The sequence below is a fragment of the Crotalus tigris genome, unplaced genomic scaffold (assembly GCF_016545835.1).
Source record: "Crotalus tigris isolate CLP2741 ecotype Arizona unplaced genomic scaffold, ASM1654583v1 scf7180000017994.786943, whole genome shotgun sequence".
Classification (NCBI taxonomy): domain Eukaryota; kingdom Metazoa; phylum Chordata; class Lepidosauria; order Squamata; family Viperidae; genus Crotalus; species Crotalus tigris.
Window position 1 is genome coordinate 544,013 of NW_024096761.1, and position 23,714 is coordinate 567,726.

Here is a 23,714-nt window from a genome sequence, read left to right on the forward strand (position 1 = left end):
GTCAAAAAGCAAATTGTTATGCTGTCACATAGGAGCATTTGGTTAATAGTTCCCAATTGTAGCAAAGAGTGTGACACTAAAAAGCTCATAAATCATTTTAAAGACTTATCAGCAGCAAAACAAGTACAATACTGATAAATACAGGAGTGCTTTAGAAAAAGGCTGCAATATTATATGTTTATCATATGATGATGGTGCAGAGAGATACTTTGCATGAGGTTTATTTTAAAACATTATATACTTGCTTTTCTTATGATATCTTGTTGATGAAATTTGCCTTCTCGCTTTCCTTCTCAGCCTTAAGTTTTAACATAATTGTCTTATTCTACTTTTTATGGTTGTATTTAAGAAATATGTAAATTTGTATAAATGCTGACAATTTTATTGATGGGTGCTGTACAAAATTATTAACTATAAATATTGTATTTTATTTCTAAGGATAGAATTATTTTGTTCTAGGGTTGCTCTTTCAGGCTTTCATTAAAGCGTGTAAAAGATTTGTTGCAATTTGGATGTTACTGTTCATATTTGTAAAGCAGTATCTCAGTGATAATGTAAAGTTATATAGATGCTATCAAAAATTGGCATGGTTCATAGTTATAAAATTATAAACAGGATAGTTCGGTATATGCTTCTGTTACCCTGATAGTATAGGACTGCATATTTTGTTTTCCAAAAGCTAAACAGTTTGATGAGATTTAAACCATCTGTACACTAGATTAAATTGTTCAAGGTTTATGGGAATATTTTCAGATGGACTATAAAAACTACGAACCAGAACAGATTATTCTGTACATAGGAAGAAGAAAAACAACCAGATTTACCATTTTTTATTATATAAAGAAATGTATTATTGAAGTCTTCATATGATAATTTTTGAGAGATAAATTCCCATCTTATTCTTCCAATAGAATTCCTGCCTGATGTGTGTACTGTAGTTTTCATTATTTAGCATGAAGGAGATCAGTAATTGTAAATTATTATCTGAAAATTGGTTTAATAATTATTGATGCTTATCGGTTATCATGGGCAAGTAATATGCATAAATCTTTCTTGTTTTCCTTTACCATAAAAGCCCCTTCTTAACTATAATAACACTGAAGTAATAAAGCTTACATGGCCATGACATGAACCAAGGTGATACAAGTCTATGACATGAATTAGAATTGCATCATAATAGGAGGCATATCTTCCCTGTCATGAGGCCTGTTTTGTGAAAGAGCCTCTCCCCAAAATCCAGAAGCCCTGATCCTGCCTGATTTTTGGAAGATCATGAAGGCCAGGCTTTTCTCCCAGGACTTGGGGCCATGATATTAATGGTGCTCTGGTGTGAGTGTGGATGTGTCTGGATACAGTATGTCATCATAGAGATTTAGGTGTCTTAACCTAAATTCTTTTAATTGTTTGCACATTTGGATTCTGTTTTTATATTTGCTTGTGCCCACAGTCCTTCTGGTAGAAGGTATCTATATACATTTCTTTAAGAAATAAATAGAAATAAAAATCATCATACAAAAATGTAGGTGGACAAGCTTTACATCACAATATGTATTTAGTCACATACCTCTTGCCCTCCATGGACAACTATGATCAGTATGCAGTTTAAAGTAGATTTAGTTTGTACATGAACTCCAATATACAGATGAATGTGGTATTTTATTATATAGACATTCATTTTCAAACAGAGAAAAGAAGGAGAACCGCTGTTAATGAAAAGCAGACTTGTTCTAGTGTGGTTCTCACACAATTCACTAACCAAAATTAGCAGATTACTCTTGGGTCACTTTCTATTCAGTGATAACAAAATTTGGATGAAACCTTTTAGGAAATTTTATTTGTTAGGATAGAATTTGTATTTTAAAAAAGTACAGGTGAAACTCGAAAAATTAGAATATCGTGCAAAAGTTCATTTATTTCAGTAATGCAACTTAAAAGGTGAAACTAATATATGAGATAGACTCATTACATGCAAAGCAAGATAGTTCAAGCCGTGATGTGTCATAATTGAGATGATTATGGCTTACAGCTCATGAAAACCCCAAATCCACAATCTCAGAATATTGTGAAAAGGTTCAATATTCTAGGCTCAAAGTGTCCCACTCTAATCAGCTAATTAAGCCATAACACCTGCAAAGAGTTCCTGAGCCATTAAATGGTCTCTCAGTCAGGTTCAGTAGGAATCACAATCATGGGAAAGACTGCTGACCTGACAGTTGTGCAGAAAACCATCATTGACACCCTCAATAAGGAGGGAAAGCCTCAAAAGGTAATTGCAAACAAAGTTGGATGTTCCCAAAGTGCTGTATCAAAGCACATTAATAGAAAGTTATGTGGAAGGGAAAAGTGTGGAAGAAAAAGGTGCACAAGCAGCAGGGATGACAGCAGCCTGTCAGGAAAAGGCCATTCAAAAGTGTTGGGGACTTTCACAAGGAGTGGACAGGCTGGAGTCAGTGCATCAAGAGCCACCACACACAGACGGATCCTGAACATGGGCTTCAAATGTTGTATTCCTCTTGACAAGCTATTCCTGAACAACAAACAATGTCAGAAGTGTCTTACCTGGGCTAAAGAAAAACAGAACTGGTCTGTTGCTCAGTGGTCCAAAGTCCTCTTTTCTGATGAGAGCAACTTTTGCATCTCATTTGGAAACCAAAGACCCAGAGTCTGGAGGAAGAATGGAGAGGCACACATTGCCAAAAGGACCAAAACCTGGTTCAATGATCGTGGGATTACTGTGCTTGATTGGCCAGCAAATTCGCCTGACCTGAACCCCATAGAAAATCTATGGGGCATTGCCAAGAGAAAGATGAGAGACATGAGACCGAACAATGCAGAAGAGCTGAAGGCCGCTATTGAAGCATCCTGGTCTTCCATAATACCTCAGCAGTGCCACAGGCTGATAGCTTCCATGCCACGCCGCATTGAGGCAGTAATTGCTGCAAAAGAGGCCCAAACCAAGTACTGAGTACATATGCATGCTTATACTTTTCAGAGGTCCGATATTGTTCTATGTACAATCCTTGTTTTATTGATTGCATGTAATATTCTAATTTTCTGAGATTGTGGATTTGGGGTTTTCATGAGCTGTAAGTCATAATCATCTCAATTATGACACATCACGGCTTGAACTATCTTGCTTTGCATGTAATGAGTCTATCTCATATATTAGTTTCACCTTTTAAGTTGCATTACTGAAATAAATGAACTTTTGCACGATATTCTTATTTTTCGAGTTTCACCTGTATTTTTATGCTTGTTGGTTAAAAGTAAAATAGTTTAGATAAAATGTCCTTTGAATGTAAAGAAATGAGTGATGCCTAAAGAAAATTCATATTCAAAATTACAGTGGTATATAGATCAAGAGGCACCAAATTATATGTAGCCTTTTGAAATTTCAGCTTGATGAGAATAGATTTAATAAAAAGGGAGGTGAATAGGGTAACACTGGCGGAATTGAAATCAGAATATGAACATGAAATTAGGCTCTGTTAGCTTTTGTTCATGATTCATCTTAATTTTATTTGAAGCACACGTACTATGAAACTAAGAGTCTAAGAAAAAATATGAAAAGGAAATAATATATACTATGAGAATGTTGAAAAAAATGGCTGAGCTGCAAATATAGTTGTATAACTGAAGAAATTTTAAAATATAGGTGTGGTTTGCATATTGGAGCACTGTGTAACTTGTTTAACAAATGGTGAATAAAGCATATGTGTAAGAATTGTTTCTCAGAGTTACAAGAATTCAAGCAGTTGTATAAAGTATAGATACATAAAGTCCCCAAACTAAAGTATACAAAGATATATTAGATTTAAATGGAAAAGGATTTATTTGCTGAAATTCTTATACCACTAGTGCTCTCATCTGAATCAATTTTGCTAAAGAAAATTCTTTAAGAGTCATGCTTGGGGAGAAAAGCAAATTATTAATTCTGGTAAAATTAATTCTCCCAGAGTTCCAAGTATATATTTTTGGGGAAATGTAATAAAAATGTTACAAGTATATTTCTTATTTCAACTTTCCTGGTTAGTATAAGAAATGGAAATGGAGAATGCCTGGTCACATAGTAATATACAGTAGTTAGCTTTGAAAATGTGCAACCTCCCAGTAAATATTCTATCTAGTGTGTCTTTGTATCTTAATGGGAGTTTGGGTTTTCAAGAGTCCAGCCAGCAGATAAATGTCCCCTGTATTCAGGCAAGTCTTTTGATCTTCTCAGTTTTGCTTTCCCACTTTTCATCAACACTTAGTAGTATTGGAATATCATTTTTCAGTGCATTTTTTAAATTTAACCATAATGTGTACCTAATTTGATTTCCTGGGGCTAAATTTCAGAATTGCTGAATTCTGCAGAATTGAAAATTGTGTGACATTTACCCTCTGAATTTACAGTTAAAAAGAATGATCATACATTTTTAAAGTACTTGTTCTACTTTTGATGTGTGTTAGCAAAAATGCTGATTGTTTTTGTAATTTTTAGAACTTCTGGTCATTACAAATGTTTAAATATTTTAACATATTACTATTTTCTTCATCCTATCCCTATATATTTTGCTTAGAATTATTGCTGCAATTATTATTGCAAATCCTTCCCTCCTCCTTTTTTTAATAAATAGCAATCAGTCTAGATGACATGTGATTACTGTTTTCATTGCAGAGGGTACTATTAATGAATGTGATCATTTATACAGTGCCACTGTAGTATTGGCATGCTGAATAATTTAGAAGACTGTGGCAAGTAGATAGCTGTGTGGTGTCCTTGTTACTATGGCAATATATTTGCTCAATGCAAATATTAGTCATTGTAACTATGTGGATGTGTAGATCCAGGAAACTTATCAGTAAGAATGCAGAATTCTGCCTAGAGGAGTTCATTTTCCATGCTTATATATTAATTGGTCTGATCCTTGTGGGTTGGATTTAATATCCACAAGACACACAATTGGACTGTATACGGGATAACAGAATAACAGACAAATGGTTGTTCAATCTCTTCTTAAAAACCCACAACTTTGATGCTTTTCATTCCCAAAAGCAACTTTGTCAGAGCTGTACAAACTTTTGCTTTCCTAATCTTTTGATGTTTATCATTAATTTTACTCATGATAGTCATTTTGGTGAGGTATTTTGTCAGATGTTTGAAGGTATTTGGGATAGCATAAAATATTATACAGTATACTTTTATATTTATTGTTTTTAATTATAAAGGGCACTATTATAGGGTTGTTAACTGGTGTCTGAAATTGATTGGGATTTTGTTACAAATCACCTTCTGAAGACTCTGCAGTCATGGATACTTAATTAAGGTAGGCTGTTACTAGTGAAACTGAACTTGCTGACCTCCATCCGGTTGTCTGGCTGGACTGTTCTTAGCTCTTCTAACAAGAACTCCTTTAGACTCAGACCTGCCCTAAGAAACAGAGAAAGGAAGTGCTTTGTGTTCTTGCCTAAAGCCCATAAATACTGAACAAACCTTGTATCTTTTCTGGAGCCCAAGAGATAGGATTATTTTTAATGAATTCCCCTTTTAAACCATAGAAACCAAGTGTTTAGAAAAAATAAGTTTTTAGAAAAAACACCAACACTGTACAACAATCCTCAAAAGCAGAATTGCAAATAAAATCAACAGCTGCTGTCAGGTGGACCAACTTAAAAACAAACCCTTTTGTGATTCCAGGAAAGCTACTTTATTTTTTTCAGGGAGCAGAATTTTGAAACTCAAGTTTCTGTCAGTCTCAATTTATATTAAAATCGGAGTGGTATTGTTTTGAGTTTTTTTCTCAAGCTTCCTTCCATCTCTGGAATCTTCCTCCATGTAATCTTTTGGCTTACTCTGTACCTAAGAATTCTTGCATAGCTTCCCAAAGATCAGCTATAAATTCCTTTATTGCACACGATTTGTTACTGCTACTAATTCCTGGATCAACAGTATCTTTGTAAGAAGAAAAAACTGTCTAAAACAGAAGCAACAAAAGTAATACATTATTTAACCTTGAGGTGATCGTCATTTAATGACGGTCTCATTTAGACTGTTCATAATTATGATGGAGATGTAACTCATGATCACTCTCAGGATCTGCAATCTTTGAAGGTCATAAGGACATTCATTGTTTCCCTTAGTAGCCACTTCATTTCATGACTGCTGGTAAGCTGGTCCCAATTGACCACAAAACAAGGAGTACAAGTATTTCACCTCTGTCATTATATTTTAGATGTTGAAATGGATTTTAATCTTCTGTATTGGGCAGTAATAAAATGTAGTACAGAAATATCTCAAGTATACACTTTGGCTTATATAATCATGAATTATTGGAACTCAGCAATGTGCAGATAATTATGACTTGTAAAATGTGGTTTTGGCTTAGCATTATGGCATGAATCTAAATAATGGGAATTTAACCATGATTAAGCAAATAATATATAGATATCCTCACTTAATGAACCTAATTGGGATTAGAATTTCTATCAAGTAAATCAGTGAGTAGGTGAAGTATCCTCATGACTGCACTTCTTAGCAACAGTAGTTAAACATAACTCAAATTTCAGGTGGTTGGCAACTGATCCATATTTATGACGGTTGCAGTTTCCCCAGGTCATGTAATCACCTTTTGTGACCTTCTGACAAGCAAAGTCAATGAGGAAGCCAGAGTTACTTAAGAACCATGTCACTACCTTAACAATTGCAATGATTCACTTAACAAGTGTGTCAAGAAAAGTCATAAAATGAGGCAAAAATCACTTAACAATTGTCTTGCTTAGCAACAGGAATTTTGAGATAGGCATGGTCTCTTTGCAATATGAAAAGGAAATTGTTCAGTATAAGTATTACAGAAATAATAGTAAAATAGTGTTTCAGGTGCCATATATTCCAAACACAGTCACTGTTAGATCATAATTATATCTTTAATGACTCTGTCAAAGTTGTTATAATAGTAGTTGTTATAATGCAGTTATATTTAGCAAATATATATATTTATAAAGCAGGATTCAAGTTGCTATATAACAATAAAAATATTGTTCTTTGGCCTTTAGCACTTGGGAAACCAGTTAGAGTGTCACTGTGATCACTATACAGTACCTAGATATTCAGATAAAGCAATTACAAATGATTTTATGTTGTATACACAAAGCAATTAACATGTGCTAGGAAATATTTACTGTTTATTTTTTATAAACATGCCAATCTATTTTCATCTCTCTCTGTGTTCTTTGTTAATACATTCTTATAATCAGGCCAGGGCTGCATGAGTTTTCTCACAATTCTAAGTTAGTGACTTTTATTTTTTCTTGCCTTGCTACTCTGCATGCTTTTATTTAAATATTTCCTTCATTCATCCAGCAGTTCCTCAGGGAAACTGAAAGAAAATGGATTGCTTGCCTGTATCATGTTGGTTCAAGCTGAATGGCTCTGATTCTTGGGGATTTTAATTGTCAGATAATCCCTCAGTCTCATTTCTCAGGATTAACAGAGTCAGATACATGCACAATACATGCAGGCTATTACACTGTTCAAAATCTGTGCCCCATTGGTGTATCTTATAAAATAATTGGGGGGGGGGGCAGGGAGGAAATTCTGTTATCCGTTGCAGAAAAGAGAGAAAAGAAAATCACTCTTTCCTTAGCAATTAGGGCTGCTCAGTGATCTGGATTCAAAGGGCAAAATGTAATTTAGCATGCATATGGGTGTGGATGTAGCACCTGCTGAAATATATTAAACCAAATGCATATTTTCTTGGGTCATCTGCCAACTGATTTATGGATTTTCCACAAGTCAAACGTGAATAATCACAAATGGTTCAAATCACATTTTTCCCTTTGAATTGGGATCTTTGCAAATCCTAACAGGAATATCCTAAAAGACAGTAAAACCAAGAGCATTTATTTTTTTAAAAAAATCACAAGTACATGAAACCTATTGAAAACCATTTTAAAATACCACATTCACAAGCTATTAAATAATTGTTTATATGCCTGGAGAGTATCTGGAGGCTATGTCCAAGGTTCTAGTCCCACAGTTTTTGTATAACTAACATAGAATTAGTTGCAAAAAGATTTTATTGTATACGATCCAGAATGATTGCAATACTTCTCTGGAAGGTTAATCTGTAGGTTGGCAGAATGAGGTTACATATTTTCTTGGGTATCTGTTCTTCATAATGTTAAATCAGCATATTCTATCTTAGTTAACATATCTGTTAAGCAGCACAGTAATTAAGACGGTCTAATAATAAGGTGATTTACCAAGACAATACTGTACAGTATATGAAGCAAGATTCATAACTTTTAACATTTGAATAGCAAGGCATTCTTCCTCGCCCTTTCCATTAATTTAACCAAAGACACTTGGTGGTTACAAGAGTGGCAACATTTCACAGCTGGAACAGCATTAGAAAAACTCCTCTCTTGGCTGAATGATTGCAGAGGTACAGCTTGGCAGCAGTCAGGTTTCCAGGCCATAGCAAAGTCACTTTTGTTAAATCTGCCCTGTCCCCACAACAGAATGTGGAAAGAGAACTAAGAAGCTATGGATGTAGAGCAGTGGTTCTCCAGCACTGGAGATGGATAATCCACGCAGTGGGTTGAGACTGTATTCCTGGCCAATCAGATCAGTCAGCCAAAGTTGCCACGCCTGTCCTGGACCACGATTTCCCAGTCTTGACTGATCTGGCCACACAGACAGACGTACAACTTTGGCCCCTGGGCAGGTATAGTTCCTTTCCATTGGGGGGATTTTTTTCTAGTAGCTGAAATTGTTTAGTTTAAAAGTTAATTAGAGATAATGTAATTCAATTTAATTGATTACTCTAAAATTCCCTTACTAAATTGTAAGACTCAGGAAGTCAGATTCCCTACAGGGGAAACCACCCTCACTTAAAAGGGGGAATTCCCTAACTCCCCTCCCTCACCCAAACCCCAACCACCTTCCCACAGCCGGAGCAGCCGGCAGCCGCCTTAAACAAACGGGGAGGCTCGGGCAACCCCTCGCGTTTAAAAAAAAAAAAAGACAGAAAGGAAAGCAATTAGCGAGGGAAGCGGAGGACAAAGGGGACGCATGCTGGGAGGGAGATTGATTACGGGAAACAGCTGGCGAGCGAAGGAGCAGTTTCTTTCACTCACCAGGCTGCTCAGGGTCTTTTAAACGAGGCGCCATTGTCTGGGCAGCTGGGAGCACGCGCGGCTCTTTGTTACAACCGCACGTGGCACCGGCAGCCTTTTTAGCACAGGCGCAGTAGTCTCCTGCTTCTTTAACACATGCGCAGTAGTCTCCTGGCAGCGGCGGCCATATTTTGTGCAAGCAGGGGATCCAAGGCTCCCTGAGAAGCCTAGGTCCAGCCACTGGAGTAAATGAATAGACAAGCAGTACTAGGATACTAGAGCTTCTATTATTCATTTAGAGACAGTCAAATCAGACACATAGCTGCTTGTTCCAGGACTTGGTGTCTTCAATCCAAAGTAAATGAGAACCTTTCATAACTAACTGTGTTTAGCTGCCTTTGGCTCCTTCCAGACTTCGGGTCCCCCATTAGTGGCCCGTACGCTTCTGGATTTAGTGGTGGGTTCCAGGCATCTCCAGTCGCGTGCCTGTCCTTACCCACCATAGTCAAGCCGGATTCCAGGCATTCCCATTAGCGTGCCTGTTCTTATCCGTGCACAGTGACTAACTCTGACAATTTTGCAGAGTCTGCTCCTGAGTTCCAGACGCCCCCAGTAGTGCGCCTGTCCTTACTCAAAGTTGGAGCTCTCCTACTACCTGGGTCCCCCCTATTGCGGCCCGGCGTTAGTGGAGAATGGAGGAAGCAATCATTCCCTCCACTGGAGCCCTGCCTTCATCCTCTGGAGCACCCGCTTCAGAGGATTCGGAATCCTCTGCAGCCCCTAGAAAGGCTGCAAGGAAGTCATCACAGAAGGCTGACAAACAGGCAATCAGAAGACACCAAGCCCTAGAAAAGGAGTTCAACAGAGCCCAGAAAAGGGCCAGAATTGAAAATAGGCAGAATGGGGGGATAGGTCCCGATCTACCGCTGGGTCCCCCTACATCCCCACGGGGCGTTTGGTCATTAGGGAACTCATCACAGTCCCAAACAGAGGGCGGGATAGGCGAGTTCTCATCGCTCTCCCGATCCCCCTCCCCACGGAGGTTACAGGAAACCCCAAGGACCATGCTAACCACAGCACCTGCAGGGTTGCAGGCAATGGTTACTCCTCCTGCATTGACGGGGGATCTGCTAGCTACCCTAATAGCACAAGCAGTGGACCGTGCATTTGAGGCCAGGGCTCAAACTTCCAAAGCCAAGCCTCTAGGACTTAGAATGAGGCATCGGGAGGAAACGGAGGACCATCAGGATCTCTCCTCCTTCTCAGACTCGTCGGTCTCAGAGGAAGCTTACCTGGACCAGCCAGGTACGTCACAAGGGATTCAAATGTCTGAGGAAGAGGAGGACACCTCACCTCAAGGGCCGCCCTTCAGCGGCCTGTTTAACCCTTCTCTTTTTGTTACCATTCTGCGCAAGGCTGAGGCCACAGCCCATCTGGGGCATGGGACACCAGCGGAGCCTGTCACAGTTGACACGGAGGCTGAGCCAACGTTCGCCGAAAAGGTAACCACTCGATACCGCATACCATGCCCGACCATGTTCCTAAACACAATAAGGAAACAGTGGGCAGCGCCAACCTCCCTACTGCTTCCTAGCAATGCGGAGAGGAAGCTATTTAACGTAGCAAGGGAGCTAGAGGGAACATTGGAGGTGCCGGTGGTGGACGAACCCATAGGTCCCCTGATATCGGACACGGCCATATCAGGAGATTTTGCTGAGGCTCTTAAAGCCGAGGACCGAAAGAGTGAGTCCAACTACAGGAGAACGCACCAGGCAATAGCTTGGGCTACCAGGGCGACTACCTCCGCGTCCTTTTTCACCAGAGCCACACTCTGTTGGCTCCATGAGTTACAGGGCCGGGTTCCCAGGGAGGGCGTATGCACTCACCAGGAACTCAGCAAAATGGTAGCGGCCACGGAATATGCGTCGGACGCGACACTTTTAGCGACCAGGTTTTCAGCCAAGGCAATGGCGGCAAACAACACGAGCAGGTGCCTCCTCTGGCTAAAGAACTGGCAGGCGGATACCAAATCCAAGTGGAAATTGGCTTCGGCTCCGTACCAAGGGGCAAAGCTGTTTGGTGAGGCACTAACGCCGTACCTGACAGAGAACAAGGACAAGTGCAAGGTCCTTAAACACATGCTTAAAAGGCAGGACAAGAGACCCGGCTCCTGGGGAAGGAAACAATCCTTTCGTATGGAAACCAGGGTCAACTACTTCCAAAATTCCCAACCCTTCCAAGCTAGACAGGATAGGGAAAGACAGGGGGACAGACACAACACAAGAAATAGGCAAACACAGGGAAGACGGCCCTTTCGGGGGAACAACCACCCCTTCCGCCGTACCAGATGACTCCCACCCAGACCTTCCCATAGGGGGCAGACTAGCAGGGTTTGCTCCCCAGTGGGAAGAGACCACCACGGACGTATGGGTCAGGAACACCATACGTCACGGTCTATCTCTAGAATTTCTCTCAAAGCCCCCGAACCGCTTCCGCCCATGCCCCTGTCCCACGAACCCAACAAAGAGAAGGCTCATGAACGAGGCCGTTCAGCACCTTCTAAACATACGGGCCGTAGAACCGGTGCCTATGAACCAGAGAGACCAGGGGTTTTATTCTATCCTCTTCGTGGTCCCAAAACCCTCGGGGGGTTGGAGAGCCATCCTGGATCTAAAAAGGCTAAATTTGTACATAAAATACCGCAAATTCAAAATGCAGACACTACGCTCCATCCTTGGAAGCGTAAGGAAAGGGGATTTTCTGGCATTGATCGACCTCACGGAGGCATGCTTGCATATCCCTATCTCTCTGGCTCACCGCTGCTTTCTACGGTTCGCCTACAGGGGGCACCATTTTCAATACAGGGCACTTCCATTCGGCCTGTCATCAGCGCCCAGGGTGTTCACCAAGATTCTGGCGGTTCTGGCAGCACGCCTAAGAAACGTCCCGATCAGAGTCCAGTGCTACCTGGACGATATTCTAATCCAGTCATCGTCTGCCCAACAATCTCAGGCGGACCTAAAGTCAGTGATAAAGCTGCTGCAGGACCACGGCTTCTTGGTGAACTTTCCAAAGAGCCACCTAACCCCAACTACGAGAATACTCCATCTGGGAGCGGTCATAGACACAGAGGAGTGCAAGGTGTACCTATCACAGGAACGCCTCAGCAGCATAAGGGAAGCCGTAAAACAGGTAAGCCGCGGTCAGTCAGTGACGCTGGTCTGCCTCCCAGCTGCTAGGGAAGATGATATCGACCATAGCAATAGTTCCTTGGGCAAGGCTGCACTCAAGAGAACTGCAGTGGTTCATGCTCCCGTTTCAGAGACAGCAAATCAGTGCATCCCGGAAGAGGGTAGGCATACCTCTGAGAGTACGACACTCCCTCAGGTGGTGGCTATCTCCAGCTCTCATCAGGGGGTCCCCCTTCAGGGAACCAGATAGAGTAGTAGTCACAACAGATGTGAGTTTATTTGGCTGGGGAGCCCACTTGGGGACCAAGTGGACACAGGGAGGCTGGTCAGCGGTGGATCTCCGACACAACATAAACTGGTTCGAGCTGCGGGCTATTCACCTAGCGTTAAGGCATTTCCACAGCAGCATAAAAAGCAGGCACATACTGGTCCTGACGGACAACGTGACAGCCAAGGCCCACATAAACCGTCAGGGGGGCACACACTCTCGCTCGCTCTCGGCCGAGGCCCTCCTACTGGGGGCCTGGGCGGAACAAAATCTGGCCTCCATAAAGGCCGACCACATATCGGGGGAGGCAAACATCCAAGCAGATCTGTTGAGCAGATCAACAATAGATCACTCGGAGTGGCAACTACACCCGAAGATCTTCAGGGAGATCTGTTACCGCTTCGGGCTTCCCCAGGTGGACCTATTTGCCTCTCCTTCCAATGCCCACCTAACTCGCTTCTTCTCCCGATTCCCATCCGGGGGAGCAGAGCAGACGGATGCGTTACGGAGCCCATGGCCAAGGGGACTCCTGTACGCGTTTCCACCCTTACCTCTCCTTCTGGCGGTAGTACGCAAGATTCTGCGGGAAAGAGCCAGGGTAGTCCTTGTGGCCCCTTATTGGCCAAGGAGACCTTGGTTCGCAGACCTGAGGAGTCTCTCCCGCACGAATCCATGGCGGATTCCTCCAGAGAGGATCTCCCTCAAGCAGGGGGAGATATCCCACCCAGAGCCACAATGGCTACAACTAGCCGTCTGGCTCTTGAACGGTCAATTTTAACCAAGGGGGCTTGCTCACAGGGTGTAATTAGGGTCATACAGGCATCAAGGCGCCCCTCCACGAACCGTATCTACGAGGCCACGTGGAGAAGCTTCCAATCATGGTACTCCAAACAGGAATTGTTACTCGAAGGGATCACGGTTCCCAAGATCCTAGAATTTTTACTAGATGGCCTAGAGAGGGACCTCTCGCCAAACACGCTGCGCAGGCAAATCGCCGCCCTCTCAACTATATTTTCTGCCAGCTCCGGTGAATCCTTGGGCAAGCATCCCTTAATACGATCCTTTCTCAAGGGGGCTGCGAATATCAGACCGCCAACCATGCACAGGTATCCATCGTGGGAACTACCACGAGTACTACAAGCTCTTACCAGAGCGCCCTTCGAACCACTCAAAACATGCGACATTTGCTACCTGACCCATAAGGTAGCATTCTTAGTAGCTATCACGTCAGCTCGACGGATATCCGAGTTAGCTTCTCTCTCAACGAGGAAGGACCTATGTCACTTTCACAGGGACAAGATAGTCCTAAGAATAGACCCTTCCTTCATTCCAAAGGTCAACTCCTTTTTTCACAGATCACAGGAAATAGTCCTACCAGACTTCTGTCCAAACCCAGCTCATCCCCTGGAGCAACAATGGCACACCTTGGACGTACGAAGGGCACTAAGACATTACATTTCGCGCACAGCGGAATTCCGACGCTCGGAAGCGCTTTTCATATCCTTCCACCCCGCCACTAGGGGCCGGAAGGTCTCGTCCTCTACCATGGGTAGGTGGATTAGGGCATGCATCACTGGGGCATACCAGGCGGAGTCCTTGCAAGTCCCCAAGCATATCACGGCCCACTTCACAAGGAGCGCTGCCACCTCAGCAGCATTTGCCATGCAGGCTTCTATTGAAGAAGTATGCAGGGCAGCCACTTGGGCCTCGCCCTCTCCATTCATTCGCCATTACAAAATCGACAAGTACTCCTCTGCAGAGGCCTCCTTCGGTAGGAGGGTTCTCCAGCAGGTTCTAGACCAAAGTTACACACGGGACCAGTCTATTCCCCAACCCAAGGGACAATAGGCTTTGGTATGTCCCACTGCGTGGATTATCCATCTCCAGTGCTGGAGAAGGGGCGTTGACTTACCTGAACGCCTTTTCTCAGCACGGAGATGGATAATCCACACCCACCCGTATAGACTAGGATAATAGGGTATATTTAGTTGAGCCAAAACGTCTTACTGTCAGTCAATGGCTGCGCTCGTGTCAAGACTGGGAAATCATGGTCCAGGACAGGCATGGCAACTTTGGCTGACTGATCTGATTGGCCAGGAATACAGTCTCAACCCACTGCGTGGATTATCCATCTCCGTGCTGAGAAAAGGCGTTCAAGTAAGTCAACGCCCCTTCTCAACCTTTCTAATGCCATGACCCCATAATACAGTTCCCCATGTTGTGGTGACCCCCAACCACTTATACATCACCGGGTGCCAGAGGCATGGCCAAAGAAAAGGGGGGAAAATGGCGGACAGCCTTGTTTGGCGACCCCCGTGAAATGGTCGTTCGACCCCAAATGGGGTCCCGACCCACAGGTTGAGAACCACTGATGTAGAGGAATATTGGAGGAAGGTGGATGAACTCTGATAAGTCAGGAGAAACATGACTCAGTCTAATAAGACTTAACACAAGTAGCTTGAGACATGTTGTTTCCAGATTTCTTCAAAGGTATAAGTAAGAAGGAATGGAAACAGCAACCAAAATTAGGGCATCCTCTGCACTGGCAAGAGGTACACAGCTATTTCTTGTTTTTAGACAAGAAGACCATGCAATGGCGGACTAGCACTGTTGAGTCAGTATTAATTTGTCATAAATTATTATTCCAAGACTGGGAGGAGAGACACTTACTGATCCTATGTAGCTTATATTAGACATACTGCTGAAATGAAGCTATGGACCAAAAGTATTGAGAATCTGGGTTGCAGCTGTTTCTTCTGTCATTGCCAGAGCTCAGTGATCTGGACATCTGACCTTCCAGAAGTCAAAGAGAGAATATCAACAAACTATTCAGAACATGAGAAGCCATAGACATGTTTATGTATTGTTTACAGTTGTATCCAGATCTTTCTAAACCAGGGTTCCCCAACCTTTCTGGCTTTGCGGACCAGCCGGAGGGGGAGAGGGCATGGTTCCATGCAAGTGGTGGGCAAGCATGTGCAAATCCATTTGTGCAAGCGGGCATGCATGCCCGTCGCTTGAGCAAATAGAGCTTGCACACCCACACTTGCCCACTGCTCGCACAAGTCATCCACTACTTCTGTTGCCCGGTTCCAAAAGGCTCAAGGCCCAGTAGTGGGCTGTGGCCCAGGGCTTGGTGAGCCTTGTTCTAGATCAGGCATGTCAAACTTTGATGTCACGTGACATCGCGTGACATATCGCTACTTTTTCCCCATTGGGGAAATGGGGTGGGTGTGGTTTCATCGTGACGCATCTGGCCCACGGGTAGCAGTTTGACATACCTGTTCTAGATTATCACATGATGAGCCTTGTTACTCAAACATTAGAAGGTGGAACCCCAATCTAGAGCTTAGGCTGCTGAACCTCATGGTTATGCCTTTCACAGAGAAGTAGCTATTTGGGGAGTTGATGTATTCCTTGTAGAAAACAAAGATAAAAAGAAATCTTTCTTTTCAGCCCTGAAAAATGATAAGAGCTTATGTGTGAGAAAGCCACATTTACCATTTGATTCCATACTCCAATTTTTTGGGAGAACAAAAAAAGAGAATCAGCCACTAACCAGCAAGGTGAAAGAGACAAGAAGCAAGGAGAATGACCTTCAGATGCCAGTGTCTGCCAGGTGGAAAAACGTTTGGTGCACGTGGAAACACACATGCAAATGTATTTTGGAAACAGAGGAGAATATGTTTTTATAACAAGAAAACCACCTGATTAATTCCTATAATCATCCTATATCCCAAAGAGAAGCTGCTCAGGCTGAAGTTTTTCATAGATCAGGAAGTTTCTCAGATTTGAGTATGGTAACAACCTATTTCCGTTTAGCACTTCCATTTTAGATGGGCCTCCATACCAAAGAGATGGTATGGAGCAGGGTTGGTCATAACTGAAGCCTATCAAGATGAATCCGAAACAGAGTCTTCAGAAAAAGGCTACATAACTAAAGATAAGAATGGAGAAACTACAAGTAGTCTCCAACTTACAACTGATTGTTTAATGACCATTTGAAAATACAGCGGTCTCAGAAAGGCTGTTTTACAGCTCATAAAGAACCTCAGACTGTTGTAGAAGCTGTCCCTCAGTCATGTGATTGCAATCTGGTGCTTGGCAACTTGTTCAGACTTATGACCAGGTGTCCCCATAATCATGTGATCACCATTTGCAATCTTCTGTACCAGATTTCCCAGAAAGCCAACTGGGGAACTAGCAGGGAAGGTTGCAAGTTGTTGCTGCTTGCCAAGATGACTCTCTCTTGTCTCTGGGAGTTGACTGAAAGAGCTGTCTGCCAGAGCCAAACTCATTTAGCAAAAATGGAGCTCAGATCCTGATTATTTGAACTCTTTTTGCACCCTGCTGAGAGCATTCCCTTCTGTGTGTGAAGGGGAGATTACATTCTCCTGCAGGATGCAGAAATGAAGTTCAGATCCTGACAGTTTGAGCTCCATTCCTACACCTTATGAAAAGAGTTGCCTTCCACATGTGGATCCTGCTGAAGAAGTTCCCTTCCATGGATGGAGGAGAGATGACATCCTTCAGGAGGCAGCTTTTTCAGCCAACCCCTAGAGACAGCAGTGAGCCAAAATTCAGTCAGCAAGCAGTGAGGCAGTGCAGTAAGATAAGTAGCATGCGCCTTTCTCCCTCGGGCTGAAAATCCTGCTTGGATTTCAGCAGGGAGCATTTTTGTCTCTCTGAACAGACCTTCCCAGAGTCTTCCCCTACGCTCCCCCATCCAAGGCACCCTGCATTCATTACTGGGACTTCATTAACTTAACAACCCACAAGCAATTGCTTAACAACTACAGCCAGGAGTGCTGGGATTACAATCATTAAGCAAAACAGTCCCAGTAAGCATTCACATGGCATTTTACTTAATGATCACTTTGCTTAGCAACAAAGATCCCAGACTCAATTATGTCCTAAGTCAAGGATTACCTGTATTTTGTTTGTTTGTTTGCTTATCCCACTTTTATTATTTTTACAAATAACTCAAGGCAGAGAACACATCTAATACTCCTATTTTCCCATAACAACAACAAGAGCAGCAATCATATAAGTTAGCTGTGGGGGAATGTAATCTGAAGTTGCAGGAAGGAGTGGGGGCTCTTTCCCAGAGAGCGAAGAAACAATGGAACTTGGAATGTCTGCTGGGCAGGAAGAGGGAAAAGGCGGGACACCCCCCCAGCAATTCACAAATTGTAACTAACAGTTATGCAGATAAGTGGCAGGATTTCTGTTAACAGGCAAACAGTAAAGAACTCTCATAAGTAACTCCACGTGTCATTCTTGATTCTTTGTCCCTGACATTAGCAGAGAACGTAGAAGGAGCATTGAACATCATAGCTCACTAAGATGGAAAGCTTGCCCTAGGAAAGAATAATTCATCTGAATATTCCTAGATCTCATTCAGACAACTATTTGGACAGTTGTCTGAAGTACATTTTCCAGTTTTTGAACAAGAGCAAAGAGAGCTAGTATTATCCAAAGTGATACACAAAGTGATGATCTTAAGGTAACATTTTATTTCAGTTGTCCAATTCTGCCTCAAATGATTCTTGTACTCCAACCAAGTGGAGAAAACTGAGATGCTCATATAGCGTCTCACAAAATGCCTTGATTGGCTAAATCTTGCAGCCTGGAAATTGAATGGGAACATCTCTTGAACTCCTTGCCTCCAGCAAAATTTTTATCAGTAGGGTGTATCATTCAGTAAACATAAGCTACACTTAGTTGGAGTCAGTGTATGTGACTGAATCAAAGAATTTTTCCTCCAAGTGACAGGAAGAGATGTTAATCCTTAAGTGTTAAGCCTTTTAATTAGAAGATATGGAGTTAACTCTTCCCTATAGGGTCTGTCCTTTGATTATCAGAAGCATTTATACTTCCTAAAGAGGACATTTTTCTCTTTCCTTTCCTTCTTTGTTTTTTCCTTTGTCCATCTCCATCCAGTTTTCTTTCCTTTTTTCCTCAATTCACCTCTGTACTTCTTCCTCTTACCTTCAACCTCTTTTGCTCCTCCATTTTTGTTCTTCTCCTGAGGATGAGGGAATAATATATGCAGATGGAGATTGTTAGGTGACTGCCTGAACAAGTCCACACAGTTTTTTTGAAAATGTTTTCAGAAGTGGGTTATCATTGTTTTCTTCCCAGGGCTTAAACAGAACAAGTACCGTGTTTCCCTGAAAATAAGACCCAACCGGAAAATAAGCCCTAGCATGATTTTTCAGGATGCTCGTAATATAAGCCCCACCCTCAAAATAAGCCCCAGTTAAGATCATCAGCCAGATGGACACATTTAGTACCGTATTTTCCCCAAAACATCTAACTGGAAAATGAGCCCTAATGTGTCTTTTGGAGCAAAAATTAATATAAGACCCGGTCTTATTTTCAGGAAAACATGGTAGTACAAAGTTACCCAACTGGCTGTGCCTAAGGCAGTATTAGAACTCACAGCCTCCTGTTTCTAGCTTGGTACCTAATTCAAATGATATTTATTTTAATCTTGTCTTTGACTTTTTTGGGGGATGGGGAGAAATCAAACTTTTCCACTGCCACAAATGTATGTACATAAGATACTTGCATGTATATATATATATATATGTACAAGTTTATGGTGGGATGAAGAAAACTTCAGGATTAATTTCAACTGCAGTTAGCTGCCCTACTTTAACAACATAGGGAAACTGCACTAGAAGGGAATAATGTTTATAAATTTTTCCAAGTCACTCTTAGTCTTTCTTCTTTTGGGGGGGGGAGATTGTCATAAATTTAGGATTATTTTCCTTTCAGGCAAATATGGTAATTGAGTGATAGAGTTTGTTAATAATTGAAATATGAATTTCTAACATGATATATAGCTGTATGCATTATTTTATTGTATTTAAATAATAATGCATGTCTGTGGGGTGAAATTGGGAAATGAATATACATAAAGATACCAAGTTCTTGATTTTTTTTTGAGAGAGAGCAGTACTTTCATAGTACAGTATATTTTTATTTGAATCTTTAATATATGAAAAAAATATATTTTGTTTTTGTTTATATATAAATAGTATTTAAGCATATAGATTTATATTAAATTGAATTGTCTATTCCCTCCTCTCTTATAACTCTTACAAAGTACTGTTCTAGCAGTAGTAGCTTTGAGTAGTAAGCAACCATTCAAACCATAATGAATATAGCTTGTACAAATGGGAAAAGAAGGAAGGGTTGGGAACTTTACTTGTATAAATAGTTTGGTTATGCAAACTTTGTCTCTAGTATATTAAGTCTGTAATGTTACATTTATGTGAACATGCAGGGATACTTTGATTAAATACAAGAACTTCTGTTTTTATAATAATATTTTCTTATCAGCACAGTGATGCTTTCAGCCAGAATAATTTAACATGGTGTAATTTCACACATTTTGCCACTATTGAAAAGAAAAATCAAGTATTTCTAAAGCAGTAACTCTTTTTGCCATTTTTTTACATTTGGATATAATTGTTCTCATTGTTTAAATAAACAATATTGTCTTACAATGAAAAGAAGAGAGCGTTATCAAATTTAATTTTGTTCTATTTTATATTTGTCCAGTTAATAGATTCTGCAGAAGTTTATTGAAAGCTCTTATTTCTTCAAATCAGGAATTCAGACTGACTATATCCAAATTTAACACTATTCTTCTTCTGAGAATGATTGATAACTTTTCCTGTAACATCTTCCCAACTGTACTTCACTGCAAAGGGATTATAGACTTACGTAGCATTCATAGTGCCAAACATTGCACAATATATGAGAAATATAGACTTGTTTATGGAAGCAAAGCATATTTATAGGTTATATTGTTCCAGGCATTTTTGAGAGCCATCCATGTTTCTTGCTTTTATATCTATGTTATAGTCCACATGCTTTATCTGGATTATTCTGAATTCCTTGCAGATCAGAGATGAGTATCCACATGTTATGCAGTGATTTGCTACTCATGTTGCAAAGGAAATTTAATATGGCCTAGTAAAATTGACCATTGAAGAGCGTATGATGTCCACAGGTACAAGTGGGAAAAAATCCCATCAGGCTGTGAGCCTAGAAGGAGTTGACCCAGAAACATGCATGATAGTGTTTAAAACCCACTGGGCACAGGTAATGGAGCTGTGAGAACTTTTCTTCTTTTACTGTTCTTTATTATTGATTGCATTGTTAGGAACCCATTTAAACCATCAAATATTTGCTTATATGGTCAGAGTTCAAGCCAGTCCCATATTGTATAATACTAACTGACGCCAAACGTATCTTTATTGACTTTTGAAGGACTATATAAATCATTGCTTTTTTTAAAAAAAAAACACCCTTTTGATTAGTATAGATATAACAACCATTTGAATAAGCTCTAATTAAAACTGTTAGGCTCTACTGCCTAAGTGAAATAAAGTCCTTTTAAAATAATTTTATTTTGAATCTTCTTTGCCGGGTTATATTTATTAAATCCATCAAAACACTAGTTATGCTGAAAGGTTGCATTAATATATTTAGAAAATGCAATACATTATTTCTATGTAATATATTATTTCTGAATCCTGAATGGTTTATTTTTAATTAGTGTTGTCTAATGCCCACATATATTATATTTGCCAATAGAGCCCCTTTTGGTGTGGGCATTAGCAGTGCTTTTTTGTAACCCGCCTTGCCTACCCTACAAGGTTCCATCCAAAAAAGGTGCCGGAATTCCGTTCTGGGCATTCTATGAGAAAAAAAGCCCTGGGAATTAGTATCAATCTAGTATTTTATATCTTGTATTTCAGCTATTGAATCTTTACTCTTTAAATGTACTTGCCCATAAACGAAGCTAGGAAGATATTGGGTATTAACATTCAGGTGACAAAGAACATTCTTAGTTGCTCAACATGGTCATATGTTGGTGAGTAGATTGAGTCATGTGCTGCTCTTCTTAAGTAGCACAATTGGTTAGATTTTGGGACAGATATTTCAGATAAGTAATACATAGGCTGTTTCCACTCATTAATCCATGAGCCACTTTGAATGTTCTGAATTATTATGAAGATATTTGTTCATAAATGCAGTTTTTCATAATTAAAGATTTCCAGAATGACTATTTTAATGCCTATTGTATGATTGAATATGTATTATTTAATTTTTCCATAGGTTATAAAAATTTTAGAGAAGCATGACCCTTTAAAAAATATTCAAGCAAAATATGGGACAATTTCTCAAGATGAGGCCAGCACTGTGCAGAACTATGTAGAACACATGCTCTTCCTTTTAATTGAAGAACAGGCAAAAGATGCAGCAATGGGTCCTATCCTGGAGTTTGTGGTTACAGAGAATATCATGGAAAAGCTTTTTCTTTGGAGTCTCAGACGGGAATTCACTGATGAGATGAAAATTGAGCAACTGAAAATGTATGAAATGCTTGTCACACAGTCTCATCAGCAGCTTCTGCATCACAAACCCATCCTAAAACCATTAATGATGTTGCTGAGTTCTTGCTCAGGAACTACCATACCAGCCGTTGAAGTAGAGCTGGTGGTTCTTCTCAACCAGCTATGCTCAATTCTAACCAAAGATCCATCCATCTTGGAGCTTTTTTTCCATACCAGTGAGGACCAAGGAGCTGCAAACTTTCTAATTTTTTCTCTCTTGATTCCTTTTATCCATCGGGAAGGAACTGTAGGCCAACAGGCTCGTGATGCACTACTTTTTATAATGTCTCTTTCTTCAGAAAATTGTGTGGTTGCTCATCACATAGTAGAGAATACTTATTTTTGTCCGGTAAGTTTTTTCCAGCTATTCAAGTTAAGATTTTGCACAAAGGAGAATTAAATTTACCTGATGAATTATAATATGATTAATATTTATATATTATTTATATGTAAGGGTGTAGATTTATACATATGTTGTATACAGCATGTTTAAATGTGTGTTATGTATGTGTACACTTTGAGAGCAAGCAACTAACTTTACTGTGCCAATGTGTCCACAGTAAAAAATGACAAAGGTTTTCTATCTATTATGGCTATATAGAAATTCTAAATGGTATAATTGGGAAAAATTGAACTTGTTTAGAAAGCCCATCACATTGAATTGAGAAGTAAATTTGTTGTCTTAACTTAAACATTCAGCTTAATATTGAACTTTCTAAGAATAATTCAAATCAAAAGCTAAACTTGTATATTAAATTGTGGTTGTAATTATACTGAAATTTGATTTGTCAGCAGATGAGAAGTACTGCCAATTTATTGCAGATCGATTACTTGTGATTTACTGAAGTTAATATCAATATATGGTATTTATCTTACTGTTATTTACTATGTGAATTTGTGAATCTCTACCTAGAAGTATGCCCTTTTGAAGTTACTAGTAGGTACTAGGACCCTATTGAATGTCAAGTAGTTTGTCAGAACTGTCTTTTTTTCCTGGTCCGGTTTCCAAAATTTTGATTGAGTTTTCTTTTGTAGAAGATTTACTAGATATTTTTCCTAGATATAAGATAGTTCAATTGTATTGAATTCACAAGGCCCCAGTTCTAGTTATTTTGTGCATTTCAACTCATCATAACAATATGCATGATTTTTCAGTGGAACTTTGTAAGCTTAGAAGTTTATAAGAAGATTTACTTATAAGAAAGGACACTGAAGGAGGAGGGGGTTAAAGAAAAAGAAGTGGGAGATAATACCAATAGCACTTAGACTTATATACTGCTTCATAGTGCTTTACAGCACTCTCTGGGCAGTTTACAGAGTCAGCATATTGTCTCCTCATTTTACCAACCTTGGAAGGATGGAAGGCTGAGTCAACCTTGAGCTTGTCAGAATCAAACTCCAGGCTGTGGGCAGAGTTAGCCTGCACTGCTACATTCTAACTAGTGCACTAAGTGGTTGTGAAAAGCTTGATAATGCCAGAGTAAAATACTAAATTGAAATATATCCAATTGCCTCCAGCAAGAATTTGCAGGTAATTTATATCTTCCTGGTAAGCTTCAATAGAGGAGATACAATTCTGTGATGGCTTGTCACAAAACTTTGATATATGCTCCTTCACTTCCCATTCATTTGTGAATGGGAGGATTAAAAAAAACATGCTGATATTATATGTTACACTTATATCAACATGTTTGTTTTTAATCTTCCTATTCACAGGTCTGTCTTGAACAATGAAATTGA

General features: G+C 40.4%; 1 protein-coding gene across 6 annotated transcripts in view; it reads left to right on the top strand.

The window, feature by feature from the left end:
* FHIP1A (FHF complex subunit HOOK interacting protein 1A) overlaps positions 1-23,714 on the top strand; it is a 92,875-nt gene that overhangs the window by 27,835 nt on the left and 41,326 nt on the right. For all 6 annotated transcript variants that reach the window (XM_039346427.1, XM_039346426.1, XM_039346420.1 and 3 more), the window contains 2 exons: positions 20,476-20,676; positions 21,697-22,323. In XM_039346427.1, coding sequence (XP_039202361.1) covers positions 20,572-20,676; positions 21,697-22,323 — 732 coding nt within the window. In that variant the 5' untranslated portion in view covers positions 20,476-20,571. The remainder of the gene's footprint in view (positions 1-20,475; positions 20,677-21,696; positions 22,324-23,714) is intronic.